Source organism: Zonotrichia albicollis, chromosome 16 (genome assembly GCF_047830755.1).
Source record: "Zonotrichia albicollis isolate bZonAlb1 chromosome 16, bZonAlb1.hap1, whole genome shotgun sequence".
NCBI lineage: Eukaryota > Metazoa > Chordata > Aves > Passeriformes > Passerellidae > Zonotrichia > Zonotrichia albicollis.
In genome coordinates, this window is record NC_133834.1 from 7,321,244 (window position 1) to 7,336,338 (window position 15,095).

At 43.4% G+C, this 15,095-nt stretch overlaps 1 protein-coding gene and 1 non-coding gene across 2 annotated transcripts; one reads left to right on the forward strand and one right to left on the reverse strand.

Moving 5' to 3' along the window:
* Positions 1–442: 442 nt before the first annotated feature.
* Positions 443–12,513, reverse strand: LOC102072886 (putative short-chain dehydrogenase/reductase family 42E member 2). The gene is made up of 12 exons (XM_074553266.1): positions 12,121–12,513; positions 11,512–11,607; positions 10,490–10,547; positions 9,803–9,921; positions 8,332–8,407; positions 6,839–6,921; positions 5,485–5,622; positions 4,436–4,501; positions 3,760–3,823; positions 3,198–3,271; positions 2,416–2,629; positions 443–744 (listed from the first exon to the last, which is right to left on the reverse strand). Exons 1-12 carry the CDS (start codon positions 12,340–12,342, stop codon positions 443–445), a joined length of 1,512 nt encoding a protein of 503 aa, XP_074409367.1. The 5' UTR covers positions 12,343–12,513.
* On the forward strand, positions 827–908 carry TRNAL-UAG (transfer RNA leucine (anticodon UAG)). The gene has a single exon. It is a non-coding gene; the product is annotated as a tRNA-Leu (tRNA).
* Positions 12,514–15,095: the final 2,582 nt, after the last annotated feature.

The window sequence follows — 15,095 nt, forward strand, 5'->3', positions numbered from 1 at the left end:
GCGAGATAAAGGCGGCGGGGCCGCCCGTGTGGGGTGGGAATGGTTCAGCTGAGGACACAGTGCCGTGCCAAGGGAGCAGCTGCCAGGGAAGGTCACCACTGGCCTCGCAGCGCGCTGGCAGCTCCTGGGCAGCAGCACGTGTGCCCTGGTGGGCCAGAGGCGACTGCAGCGGGCAGGGGAGGCAGTGGGTGCTGATACGGGCCGGACGGACCTTCTTCCCAGCTGGAGTGTGTGCACACCTGCTACCGCGGCTGCCAAGGCACCAGCCAAGGGCTGCCCTCTACCCTGCGGGACCACGACACGGGCCAAGCGCTCCCGAGGACCAGCTGGAGCCGCGGCTGCTGTGGGGCACAGACCGCACGGTAGCGCCTTGCCGAGGTACTCGCCTGGGCCTGCCGCGGACAAAATGCCCCCGAGGCGCAGCCTGACGGCCCCAAAGCCCCTAGGGAGGAAGGGGCCGAGGCTCAAGGCCCGGCCGAGCCCGGGAGAAGGAGCCGAAGCCCCGCGGCGAGCTCCGGCCGGCGGTCCCGGCTCGTCCGCCTGAGCGCGGGGCCACGTGCGCAAACGGCGCCGGGCACGGGGCGGCGGCGCCACCTAGCGGGCGGGGGCGGGGACTGCGCTGGGCCGGGCCTGGCGGCGCCGCCGCAGCCGCGGGCACGGAGAGCGCGGGGCTGGCACCGGCGGCGGCAGCGGCGTTCAGGGGCTGCGGCGGGAGCTGCAGGCGGGGGGGTGCCGCGGACACAGCTGGGCAGTGTGCAGAGATAGAGGGAAAGAACGACGGCGTTGCTCCGTCAAAGAGGCCTGGCGGGAGGGTGAGCAGCCAGGCGGTAGCGTGGCCGAGTGGTCTAAGGCGCTGGATTTAGGCTCCAGTCATTTCGATGGCGTGGGTTCGAATCCCACCGCTGCCAAGTTGTTTTTGTCCCCGCCGCGGCGGCTCCTTTTCGTTCCCGCTCAGCAGAACCGCGGGAGCTGCCGGCGGGGGCGGCCCGGGGCCCGCACGGGGCGAGCGGCGCTGCGCGGGCCGGGTACGGTGCGCTCAGGGTGCTCGGGGCTGTCGGTGACCGTCGGTAAATCAATATTATACAGAGTTGTGATATTGACTACAGAAAAGGGATTATCCACTGTGCGGTTCTCTTGCTTTAAGAATAAAACAAGAAACGCTCTTATTTTCAGGGGTTCTGCCTTTCCACGCTGCTTTTGCATTACAGCAACCCGACCCTGGGCTTTGTGGCCTGCCCTGGACTCCCCTGGAGGGGAGGTGCCAGTGTTCACACCCTCTCCAGAATTCTCAAACCCATCCATGATTACTCCCCTCCAGACCATGATTTCTCAAGCTCTCATCCCTAGCCCTTTCCTAAGCTCTCTACTGTTTGCATCTTGCCCTTGGTTTTTCTCTCTCCATGTTGCAGGTTGGAAAGATGCACATGGGAAAGAGATTTCTCTGATAAACTCCCACTGTGATGGGATGGTGGATGGGAAGGAGCTGGACTGTTCTTTATGTCCATTTTAGCTGAGCAGTAATGTGAAAAACACATTGTTCACTTCAGCTGCTGCAGGGATTTGAAGCTGCTGTACTTCAGAAATTTGGTGCCAAAACAGACTTGGGCCTTAAGTTCAGCTGAGGAGCAACTGAACTGTGTTAGTTGTTGCCCTTAACTACCGGAGGTGAAGAAATCTGTACAAAGATCTGTGCAAGCCATAGCACAGATAGCTACTGTGTCATAAATACACTTAACTAATGTAACTTACTAAGTAACTTCCAATTTAACTAAAATAGCCTGTGAAAACCCCTGCCAGCAGGTACCCACAGCTCTGTGCCAGGGGCAGGGCAGGGGGCACTTCTGGGAAATTGTGCAGAGGCACAGCACGGACTTCAGTAATGTTTCAAGTACACTTTTATTTTCATTCAGATGTGGTGCTAGAGCTAATTCATGAAATCACACAGTGTGAAGTCTCTGTAGGCCTGGTGTGTGTTATTTGCAGTAATCTGTTCTGTCTGTGCCTTTGTTCCTCCGTTCCACAAGGTAGTGAGCCACGACAGAAACTGTGGTCAGTCTTTCTTCTTATTTCAGCCATTTTTCTTCACTGGTGAAGCACTGCAGGCTGTCTGCAGCTCTTGTTTTTCCTGCAGGTTCTCATTTACTTCAGCAAGCAATTTGGAAAGTTATTTTGATTTGAAATAGAGGCAACAATCATGACTCTGGTTGTGTTTCAGTGATTTGGCAATTATTGTTTGCTGTATTTTAATTTCTCAGGTCCAGCCACTCGTTTGTGATATTATTTGTAAATTCAGAAGCAGCTGTCTCTGTTGCACTGTGCCAGTAACTATAGCAGGAGTTGAATGCTCTGGGTAGCAATGCTGTGACCGTGCAGTTTGTGCAGGTCAGTGTTGTCTTCCCTTAAAAAACCTCAAACTTGAGAGGCCACCAAGTTTTGTAAAAATAAAAGCCAAAATTAAAGTAACAAATAAAGCAAGGGAAATATTGAGGAAGAGCTTATAATATGAGCGTGGTCTGGATTCAAGGTAGTGGTTCACAGAATCAGCAAAGTCAAACTTCTGTGGGCGGTACCCCAGCTGAGCTCGTGCCTTGTCTATTCGAAACGTGTGAGTTACAGAAATTTTCTGTACCTGCAGGGCAAAAGAGTCAACACACAAAGGTATGACCACACAGGCAGCTGGAACAAACTGTGAATGGCAGCAGAGACACAGTTAAAGGAAATGTAAAATACAAAAACCCCCACTACATTATGTCAATGTCCTGTGAGTATTGCACACATTATTCTTAAAATTGTCCCCTCAAAAGGAGATTCTTGAAAGCACAAAGAGACATCAAAAGATGCAAAGTAGAATCTGTAAATGTCACAAAAAATGTTCTGCAAGTGTTCCCTAGCTTAGGTACTCAAAGAGTCAGGTCAAAGCCATCAGGTAGGTTCCTAAAGGCCCAGCCAAGGCATGCAGGACACTGACCCTTGGAAGAGAGGAGCTCTCCCAGATTGCAAGCATAAGCTCTTTCCAAAAATCATGGCAACCAAGCACAATATATTGCCTAAATTGTACACAAGGCATGTATTTGCCCTGGAAACTGGAGGCTGAAGCAGCACTGAGTGGATGTTACTTTCCACTGACTGAGTCTCCCTCAGATGAACATGCATGGATCCCATGGGAATGAAGGAAAGTTTACAGACACAGACTTTACCTCATTTCTGGTCAGCAGTGGGGGCAGGTCAACAACTGGTCTCAGCAGTGCATGAAGGCGTTCCATGAATGTGGCTGCAGAACAAAAGATTTTCACTTGAGGTAAGAACAGCAAATTGCTTTGCCATTGTGATTGACATCTCACACTGTAAATGCTAAAAAGGATAATCACAGACCTGAGAGCTCAGGGCACCATTGTTAACACCATCTCACTACTTGCTCTCAAGGGGCTGGAATTTAATCTAATTTAATTTAATCTTAATTATTGTGCTTGTGGAAAAAGGTTTTGGAAAAGGGAAAAAGCTGGGCACAGATGTAGTGAAGAGGTCATGAGGCTTCATAAAAAATATGGCAACAGAGAACCTCTTTTAGTGGGACTTGAATAAGAGATCACTCTGGTTTCAACTGCACAGAGGTGAGTTTTACACTGCTGAACACTAGGTGAGCAGACAGCATTTCTATACATGAAAATGAAAATTGTGGGCAAGTAAAACAATATTATATTACAGTTAGGAATGAGGGTAGTATGAACAGGAAAGAGAAATGTTGATAAAATATTTTACCTGATGCATAGACTACACAAGTAGGAATACGTATCCATGGCTTACTGCAACCTAATCCTTCAAACTGAAAAAGATTTAAAAAACAATGAAAACCCCCAGAAACTTTAAACAAGTTTTAAAGTTTCAATATAGAAGATATTTATGGAAATATTTACTGTTAGAAAAACTAATCATGGCTCTTAGTATTTACTATTTTTCATTTTTAAGGAGATGCCAGTTAAATGTCACTCACAGACACTATGTCATTTTTGTATCTTAAAATAATGAAAGAAATTAAAATAATTAATGAAAATGGCATAGTGTGCTGATACCTAATTTAACATCATGACATGTTTATGGTTTTGAGCCTATCATTAGCAACAACATGGTATTTTGAAATGCCCATTATTCCCATCTGCATGCCCCATAAATGGAGGCAGTAACAGCTCAGGACAGGGTGCTGCTGTAGAGGGTCCTTTGGTCTCAGGGAAGACATTTGCTTTAATGCAGTATTTGGGTGGGCTTTGTTACAGTGCTAATCACATTGAAATTCAGGCAGGAATGAAGCCCACATTCAGAGAGTTCCATGTGGAACTCACACACCCAAAGCAAACATCAAAATGTAGCATGCACACAAAAGCTGCAGTTTCATACAGTCAAAGAAATGAATGTACTTGGAAATCAGTATTGCACGTACCAGGGGAGTCAGCCATTCAAAAAGGTTGGATTTTTCTCCATCATGAATGAAATACACCTGGCCACTCTGTTAAAGAGGTAGAAAAGAGAGTCAGTAAAAATAGTACTGCATATATATTGACTTCTTTTTCTTTATCTCACCCCTTATGAGCAGCTTAAAAATAATCCAGCAATATCAAATATGAGTGGGTGCACACCCGAGTCACAAACTCTGCCTGTGTTTCATTCAGTGGCACTGTTGGGTACAACAGAATTGGTGAGCAGGGGGCTTGTGTGCTTAACCTGCCTGGGAATAAATGGTTTATTCCAGATGTGCCTGTTCAGAGTGGCTGTGCTGATGTGCAGACACCCCTGGAGCTGGAGCTCACTGCTGCTGCTGGCACATCCACCAAAGGGGGGAATATTCTGCCCTGGGGCTGGTTAAGGCTCACTGGAACCCACAACACTCCTGTGTAGCCAAGCTCTGTGTTCCTGCTTTCCTTTTGCTTTCAGGGTTTTAGAAAAAGTAGGTTCTTAAACTACTTTTTAAGAAAAAACAATTAAGAAATTTTCTTTAAGAAAAGAAAATCTACTTTGAATCCCTTTCTAATATACTCTCAGAGCAATGCTTCTAGGTGATTAAAAACCTGTATTTACAAGGAGGAAAACAGCTGTGACTCTTTTTGAAAGCAATGAACCCAAATGAAATGTGCCTCTGTTGGGAAGAACTGACCATCACAGTTCAGAACATTAAATCTGGACCTGTACAGGGAACAGGATCAATCTGCCTGAACTTCCACTTTCATTTCCAACATTGAAAACATTCTTTGCTCATCTTCCAGAAATTATAAATATTGCATTTTAAAAATGCAGAGATGGAGACATTGTTACAGAACTGAATATTCCATCTCTTAACCAACACCACCAGCCAGCACTGTGCCCATCCCACATTGCTCATAGCACCCTGACCAGCTGCAAACACAGACACCAATGAGAGCTGAAGGCCAAAAACCCATTTACTGCAGTGGTTGCTGTCAAGTGAGATCTGTGCTGGTTTCACTGTGTACTTACAGCTATGTAGTTCTTTTCAGGGGTGAGAGCTCGAGCAGCTAGAATATGAGCTTGTACAAAATTCTCTACGTGTATCCAGTTCATTTGAACACTTGGGTCCCCAAACTTGAAGCTAAGTAGCCTTCTCTCAATAATCTTCTGTAGATAAAAACAAACATGAAACCGTAACAAAATGAGTTTTACAATGAGGTGAAGTGTACTTTCTTGTCCAGCTAAATGTAGGTTTAACTCTACTTAAAAAAAAAAGGAAACATATGAATAAATTAAAAATATTCACGAGAAAATGTCAAAAGATGTATTGCAATATGTCCTGAATTTACAAAAAATATAAGTCTGTTCTAGGGATAAATAAAATATTGTATGGAAAGGTAAGTTACAGTTCTGAGTGGATCAAAAGTATTCACTAAATTGGATCAAATTTATCAAATAGCTTTGGCTAGGAAAAACTGGAAGATTCACTTTGTCTGGAAGGAAAGCATCCCAGTTTTCATTGAACAGGTACATTTTAGAAACTGCAAAACATGACATTTGCATGATGCCTTAAATTTGGCTCAAAACAATAAAGCTCAAAATCAAATAGAAATTTTTAAATATTATATTTTTAAATAGGCTAAAATAAAATCTCAGATTTAACTAAAATGATATTTTCCATTCCTAAAATTATATACAAGTAGATAACATTATCTGGCTGACTGCAATATAATTTCCTACCTCAGCCACAAATAAAAAATATCTCTTATGTGGTCAACTTGAATTTATTATTTCCTGAAAACTGTGTATAACTTAATATTACACTAATACTTTTAAAATAACTGCTCACAGAATTCTACAGGGGCCATGCTCTAAACATCATCTGTTGACCCTGCAATTTAAAATCAAGTGAAAAAGAGTAAAATGTGAACACCTCGGGTGCTGCCCTCAGTAACCTGTTGTACCAGAGGGTGCTTCCAACTTTGGAACCTGTTTCATTGGACAGGGAAAGCTGTTCATAGTTGAGAGTGGAAATAAGATATTTTGCTGTATCTCTTCTTATTAATATTTAAAACAATTTGGTGTAAGTTGCATGTAAACAGACATTTAAAATATCATGGATTCGCCTGAATCTTACAGTAATCATTAAATTATAAAGCTGGATTTTCATGTGTTTGCATTTAATTAAAAAAAGACTTTTAAAATCTACACTTTACAGATATAATGCTTGTTAAAAATGCTATAATATCCTCAGCAAATGACTGAATTGTTGAATTGCTACCCAACAAGATCAGTCAATTTGTAATACAAATAAGTGATGTTCCTTTCAGCCTTTTACCCATATCATAGCAAACTGTGCTGGTTAAAATTTCAGATGACATACTGCAAGCCTTGGCAGGTGTCTCTGCTCCTCTGGTCCGTAGATGCCTGGCGGGCGCAGAACGCACGTGTGGAGTATTCCACCTCCTAGAACATGGGATAAGAGCATTCCTAAGAGACCTTCACATCACTGCACTGCATCTTTGTGTGTATGAACCAAAGGCTGAGGCAGCAGAACTTACTCTAAATTAATTTCATTACCTTAAAAAATAATACATACCAGAAGGTGCTGCATTGGGAGTTAGATAATAAGATGGGAGAATTAGAGCATACAAAATAGCAAGAAAAGATTCAGAGAAGTTCTGTAAGCATAGTTGTTCCTAGAAAACACCAGATATTTTAAAAAAAATCTCTTTCTAATCAGTCCCTTGTCCCTGTGCCAGAGCAGTGAATGAATGTGTTGGCTGTGGTGATGAGTTCACTGAAGTGAGCAGGTTGTTCAAAAATATATTGGATAGTGGAATGAAACCAACTAATCCCCACAAAATCAGTGATGGGAAGCAGTGACCTGTTAGCAGTACAAGGCAAAGCTGAAATGTTCCCTCAACAGCAGGTGCAGCTCCCACTGCAGTGAGGGAGAAGCTCTTGACAATTTCAGTGGGATCATAAAAATCAAATCTTCCCGTGTATATTAGCTGGCCGTTTCATCATCTGCTAATAACTGTTCTTGTAAATATATAAAATATCAGTCCTGCTATGGCACAGAATCAAACAGTGATGTTTGGTTCTATTTCACTGACTAATACAGAACTGTGTATTGGTCCTGTAATTAGGAGAGGCTTTGATGAGAAGGAAATAAAGGGGGAAGAAATACCTTTTCTTATTTTGAACAAATAATTTTTTTGGGATGGAGTTCCCATCATGGACTTTCTATCTCTTACAGCCCTCTGCAAGTATCAAGTGAAGAGTCTTTTCTGTAAGGTGTCCACAGCTAAATTTAGCTCAGTATCACTTGGTCACACAGAATCATGTTGCACTTTACATTAATTTGTTTTGCACTGGCAGTTATAGTATCTCACAGGTGAGCTTAAGTATTCAAGTGTATAACTGGCTTCCTCAACATGGAAAACTTTGGGAAGCACTAATAAATAATTCCAAGCCCTAGGCTCAGGTACCTACTTCAGATTTTAATTTATAACTTGAGGGAGTGTGTGGATGTAACAATTTAATCAGCATTTGTGTTTTACTTATGTTGCATGCGACAGTGACATTAAACACTTGTTTTTGTTTAATTTATAGCGCTCTTATTATTTTTCATTAACATACTGAACTTACTGTTACTATGCTAAAACCTTTTACAGACATTGTGGGAACTTAAAACCAATTAAAAGTAATTTATAAATGAAAATACTCTAATTTGTGAGAGGGAGTTGGTAACTTAATTTCATAACTGCTGGGCAGTCTTGTCCACTAAGGATTGATAGAAGACACAGGATTTTGGGGAGGAACAAGAAGAGGAGTAAATTCTACTGTGAATTCATGCTCAGACAAAAGTACCTTCTAGTGCAATTCCATCAGCTGCTAGTACCATTTGTTCTGCAATCGATTTGGTCCTGGAATAGTGGTCAACAAGCTACAGAGAAAAAGCAAATACATTTGTATCTGTTCCTGGAATGGTGGGACAGAGAGGCTTCTCTTCTTCACTAGATTTCCCTCAGCAGAGGCAACAAATACCTCAAAATACAGAAGTTGTGGGATATTAGGTTCAGAGTACAACACATGAATATTTCTAGGGTAAGGAAGTATTTTTGTATATGCAAATCTGGTTAATTAATTTCAGCACATTTGAGAAGCAATAAATATATGTATGTTTTGGATGCTGCCAGGAATGTAATTGATCACTACTTTGTAATCTGGATTTCTTCTTCAGGTAACGGAAAAGTCAAAAGCCAAGTTTTGAAGTCATTACACTTGGTCTGAAGTATCCTGCTCACTTCTGTGTGGCATTCTCCCAGAGAAAGCGTTACTTAAAATGTCATTAAAAATATTCATATTTTATCTCCATATTTACTTCTTGAAAGACTGTGAAGTACTTGATGGAGAGAGGAGGGACACCAAAAACAACTTTGTATGCAAAGCAGCCAGAAGTACTTTCTCTTTTTAAATTAAATGCAATAAAACCATATAAAAATGGGCTGCTTTTCCAGATCAGCTCTACCTTGAATATATGTCATCCTCTAAGGGAAAACCAGAAAAATCATGTGGATAATAAATAGCTAAAGAGGCACCAAGCCATATCACAGAATCCTCATATCCAGGTGGAATATCCCTGATGTTAATGCAGCACTGTAGGAGTTATTTTCCAATCAAGGCCTTAATAGGAAAAACAAAGAAATAGATATACTTTGATGTGCATAAAACTGATGTGCCAAAGCTGTAAATAGCATCTTCAAAGAGTGTAAACAGTTTTCTTTTTTCTTTCAAAGAATGACAGAATGGTTTGGGTTGAAGGGGACTTCAGTGATCATCTTGTTCCAGCCCCCTCTTCCATGGGCAGGGGCACCTCCCACCAGACCAGGCTGCTCAAACTCTCATCCTGTTGTGATCTCATTGCAGGGTTCCATACTGCTGTCTCCTTATCACAACAGTTCCATACCTTCTGGTGTTTCTCATGGGCATTTCCTCAGAGCACCGACTCTTTCTTCTTCACAAAGTAACCAACCAACTCCAGTTCCCTTCTCACCCAGCCACCCCACTCTTTTCTAGCACTCTGCTTCTCATTGCTTACAGCTGTGGCCTGCTAAAGTCAGGCCTGATCCTGAGCTTTGATAATTGGCCCAGCTGCAACTCCTTAGGGGTGAGATTACTTTCCACATTATCTTTATTTTCTTGTATTCTACATCAGCCCACCTGGCCTTTCTTGTGCCTGGATGCTTCCATCAGGCAAAACTCTGTCAGAAATACTCCAGGCTTTTTCAGAAACATGGAAATAAACAGAGAAATTGGAGAATCAAGTACAATGAAATACCTTGTCAACTGGGAAATATGCCAAGGATTCCTCATCCCCATCTTCAATGGGAAGCCCTCCAAACACCACATTCACTGAGCTGGTGTACACCAGTCGAGGCACATTTTTTTTCCTGCAGGCTGCAATGAATAATCAATTACTTTAGTGGAAAATTATTTAGGAAAAAGTTTGTGTGCCATTTTTTCTAAGAAAGTGTTAAATCTTAAAAGAGAAAATCCTTCTGTTTTGTGACTGGGTGAGTTGAAATGCAGAGCATATTGGAAGGGAAGGCATCAGTGTAGAAGCAAGTGCCTCGGGAGAGCTCCTCCAGCCTGCTGGGCAGAGGACAGAAGTCCTTCTGCTTGAAGGGCTGCTCACTGCCTGTACAAGTTGTTAGCAAGCAGGTTAACTACTACAAAATACACAGGGAATTGGTTAACTCATGACATGGATACAGATTCTAACATCAGTCAAACAAGGTGTTGAGAAGCTGAAGTAGCTGCACTGCAGTGCTGGCTCTCATGTCACACCTCCTAGGAGAACTGAGCATAACCCTTCTCCTCCCCAATTACAGGTTTCCTCATTTTCTGCCAACAATGTCAAGCACTTGGTGACAGAGTGTGCCAAAAAGGCCAAGTGGCTTTCTCTAAATGGGATGTGATGTTTGGTATGCTGTACTAACACCCAATGGCACAGTTAAATACATACCATTAAGGATGAGTCTTGTTCCACTGATGTTGACACTTTCAATCTCTTTTTTATGCAACTAGGAAAAGAAGAAAATGGTGCATTTTATAGTAATAATACATATTCAGTTCAATAGGGGGATGTTAGAAATGTCCCCAAATAAACATAATTTAGTGCTTTGATTGTTAAAAATGCCATTTAGACTGCTGTTTCAGACGTAAAGAAGTCTAATCATTATTTTTAAACTATTTGTGTATTTTTCTTGTGTTTTTACAGACTAGTCTGCTTGAAGCAAAGAAAATTGTAGTGCTTCTAAAAATATATGTCCAGTTATTACATATCTTGCAGCAGTTTGTTACATACAGTTTCAGTAGCACTTTAGTGACCAGTTGCCTCTAACCACAGCAATTCAAATTATGCATTGCTCAGTGCAAAGAACTTCGAGTGAGCTGTTCTATCCAGACAGGGTAATTACTGAAGTTCCTCTTATGAAATAAAATAAGAAAGAGGTGTGTTTGTGTGTGGATGTGTGTGTGTGCTTGTAACTCTAATTATAAAATTGTGACTCAGAGTCCTACATCAAGAGCATCTGTAGAGCTTTTTACCCAATGGTGAACAATTAAAGACTTCAAATATTGTTATTGTTACAATTCAGATATATGAAATAATTTATAATTTAGTTAAGTTTTATTCCTCCTAGTGACCTTAACACCTAGGAGATCCATGTGAAGGTTTAGGGAAGAATCAGGGTTTTGGAGGGAAGCAGCCTCCCTTGTCCTTCATTTAGTCTTCACAGTATTTCAGAGCTTTTCAATGCCATTTCCATCTCTAGCACCCTCCCAGGGTGCTGGTGGAACCTCTAATGAGAGGAAATCACTGCAAGCAGCCTGCTTGAGGTGGCACTCCAGTTTGCACAGCACAATTTACCAAAAGTCCAGGGCGATCTGAAGAGATGAAATCTGTCCTGCAGTGTTACAGCATCAAAGGCTCTCACGCTCTCTGTGGGCAGTCACACAGAAAAAACCAAAACTATGTGGACTCACCTGCTCTGTTCCTGACATTCCATAGGAAGCTACGTGAAACACACAGTCAGCCCCTTCACAGACTGCCAGTACAGCACTGTAATCCCTGATATCTGTCTGTAATACACAACAGAAGATATTTGGACACGAGATCAAAGCTGCAGGTGAGCATTTGTCACACAGTGGGTTAGCACAGAGGGAATCCATACAGAAAGAACTGTACTTGCTGTACAAATATCCTGGGATCAAAACTGGGCACACCTCCCTGCTTGCTGATAATGATACTTTTCTTCCATAGAACCCAAAGAACTCTTTAAAGACATTTATTAAGGTTCACAATACTCCTGTGTTTATTCTACAGGTGGTTTAGCTAAGGCCTAGATGAAGGCAGGATCCTGAGGGGTCAGGAGTGAAACTGCCCCATGCATTACAGGTTTTGCTGGTTTCATTATTTCAGATATACTAAAATCCATTCACCAGAATTCATGTGGGATGTCCACACAGTTAAAAAGGTCACAGAAATTTGAAATAATTGGCAATAGGTATTTGGATTCAGTGAAAACTAGGAAGACATTATGGAAAATACAAATGAACTAACTTTGACAGTTGGCAAGATATTGTTTATCATACCTGGATCCAAGCCACTCCACTGGGAATCACCCACAAAGGCTTGTGTATGTCACACAGCACAACAGAAGCTCCTATGTTGGCAAGAGCACATCCCAGCTTGTATCCACAATAGCCAGCACCTCCTGTCACCACGGCTTTCATATTGATTTTTTTGAGTATTCCAGCATGTTTGCTCTTACTGCAGTCAGAGTTTCGACGGGTGGGTGTTGCTGTTCCACTCATTTTTAATTTTGTGTCAATGAAATACTGCCCAGCACTACCAGATACATGTAAAAATTCCTTCTACATGGTGAAAGTTGCTCCACAGCACTCCTGGATGCAGACAATTTCAGGGAGTTTCATGTTGACAAGATCTAGTCACAGCAGCAAAATGTGGCTTTAATGCAGCCTGCCTAAGAGAGATAAAGACAAAAGCAACCCAGGATTTACAGTCCCCAGTTTACTGCCAAGACAGACATCTGAGAGAAGTGGTATTTCCAGCTTCTTTCTAAGTACCAGCAGCTAAACATAAATTAAGAACACAGTGAGTTGTTATCATTGGCAGTGCTGGAGTTGAGATAGATGAGGCTGTCAGGAGGGAAGAGGGACTGATCCTTATAACTTTAGAAGGTGTATCAGAGAACAAGGCTATCAAATCTCTTGCATTCGAGGGGAACTCGAATAAAATAGCTGCTATACTATAGAAAAGGTTAATAACTGCATTAAGAAAAAAAGTACTCGTGAATTCCTCATTTTCTGAACAAGGAGGTTCTTGCCCTTCTAGGGGCTCCTCACCGGCAGTCGGGACATTTCAGAGGCTGTGGCTCCCGACTCCCTCCTACACGCAGTCCCTGCCCCGGCCGCAATTAAACATTCAAAGCCACCCGAGCCCCGCCGGGGCTCTGTGCATCTCACTTGCAGCGCGGCGGGGCGGCAGCGCAGGGCGCCGTGCTCGGCCCGGGCCCCGGCCGACCCCCGGCCTCGGGCGCTCCCGCGGGCGGCGCCGTTGGGGCCGTTGGGGCCGGGCTCGGGCAGGGCCCCGCAACAGCTCCCGCAGCATCCCCCCAGCCTCTCCTCCCGCAGCATCCCTGACATCCCAGCGCATCCCCAGGCTCCACAGAACCCGTGCGTCCCACTCATCTGGGATCGCACGGCTTTCCTGGCACTCGGCTCCTCACACAGCGTCCACGCAGCCCACAGCATCCCCGGGGTCCTACAGCATGTCACGGTATTCCTGGCTGCCACAGCATCCCTGGGATCCCAGAGCATCCTACGGTGGTTCTTACCTCCGAGTGTCTTCGCACAGCTGTGACTGCTGCACTAAAGCATCCTGGCAGTAGTGAGGGCTCCGGTCACACTGAGGTACCTGTTGAACAGGTTGTTCAGGAAGAAAACACCACCTCCTGCCCGCTGGTTGGACAGTCGGTGGCAGGACATGGCTCATAGAGATGCAGAACTTGTGAGACACCTGCAAAACAGCAGGAGTTCCCAAAGAGGCACAAATAAACAAACAAGCACTAAGGTCCCTTTCCACCTGAGCCTCCCTGGGGTCATTTGAGCCTGGGAGGGTGTGAAAAGGGTCATGAGCTGCAGAATTTCAGTTACCCATTCCAGGCAAAAGTTAAGCTGTGAACACATTTACCTCTTTTGTTACAGCTGTGCTATGTCTGAACGTTCATATTAAATTTTAATCACTTAAAGACACATTGTAGTTACGTTAGAGTAGGAGTAACTCAAACAAGAGCCAGCTTAAAGTGAGACTCAGTAAAGACCCACAGAAATAAGAGAGCTGGTTATTCCCAACTGGTACTGACCATTGTTTTAAAATTTCAAATACTACATGTGTAAGAAAGATGAACAAATGTACTGAAGCCAATTATTGTTAATCAGTGCTGTTATAACAGTGATGTAAAAAGCATCCTACTAAAAATAACACCACAGGTTTGGTGTTACAGGACTGAAATGATGGGACTCCATGGGGACTTGCAAACACAAAGCCAGGGAGTTCCTTGGTTAGTCCTTCCTGAGGAGCATCCAAGCAAGGTCAGAGCCTGCACTCCTGTGAAAACTGTTGGTGTAATCCAGGATGCATCCTGAGCTATTAGTCCAATAAAAGTCATCTGAAAGATTTATAAATAACTAATTTAGAACCAAATTGAATGTTTATATGCAGCTAAAATGCTTTCACTGGGAAGTAACTTTACACTTGTTTTCTATTCTGGATTTCTACGGAGTAAAGGCTTACATGGTACTGCCTGCCTGCAGCACTTGCTGGCTCAGCTGCAGCTCTGTAGTGATAAATAGTGAATTTAACTGGTTTTAATCAAACCTGGATAAAGGTTTCACATATACAGAGCTTCTTTAAGCTTCCTGCCAATTGCCAGGGATAGGAGACAGAGCTGAGCAGTGCCCCTGCTAAAGGAAGATGTACAGTGGGAGCTCACTTTGTATGGACAAGGACAATCTCCAAATGCAAATCCATAATCAAGCAGACTCTACTGCTTTCACTGCACACAGAACTATTTTCTCAGTGAAGAGAAAAATAACCAGAGTAAAACAAGTCTTTGCTTGCACAAGCTGCAGTGGTAACTGTGGTAGCTCACTCATTTTCCTGCCACTGTGTGTTGTCTTTTACCTGTGACCTTTATTCTTCTAGCATTGCTGTTGGCTCTCTTGCACATCCTATAGATGTAGAGTGAGATAATCTTTATAAACTTACTGGTCTTAAAAATCCTGTAAAATGCTAAGAAAATGAATAACGAGTGGAGATGATCAGATGGCAGAGCTGTTCCATCATTGTCTGCCATGACCCACTGTGGCAAATGCAGCTCTCCTGATTCACGTGGGGTGCCAGAGAGGGAGCAGCTGCTCCCTGGTCAGAGCAAAGCTGATTGCCAAGGATAAACTGCTGACACCTTTAAGGTTTGTGTGGGCTACACCTGGTGTGTCCATGCAGCACAGGTGGCTCACACAGGGCAATCCACCCAAGAGGCAAC

Excerpts from the sequence above, each read along its gene's own strand:
- LOC102072886 (XM_074553266.1), bottom strand. The coding sequence starts at position 12,342 with ATGAGTGGAACAGCAACACCCACCCGTCGAAACTCTGACTGCAGTAAG. Across the intron at positions 2,630-3,197 it reads CACTGCTGACCAGAAATGAG|GTACAGAAAATTTCTGTAAC; the intron begins GTAAAGTCTGTG and ends TTTGCCCTGCAG. Across the intron at positions 745-2,415 it reads AAAACTTGGTGGCCTCTCAA|CTGTGTCCGCGGCACCCCCC; the intron begins GTTTGAGGTTTT and ends CACACTGCCCAG.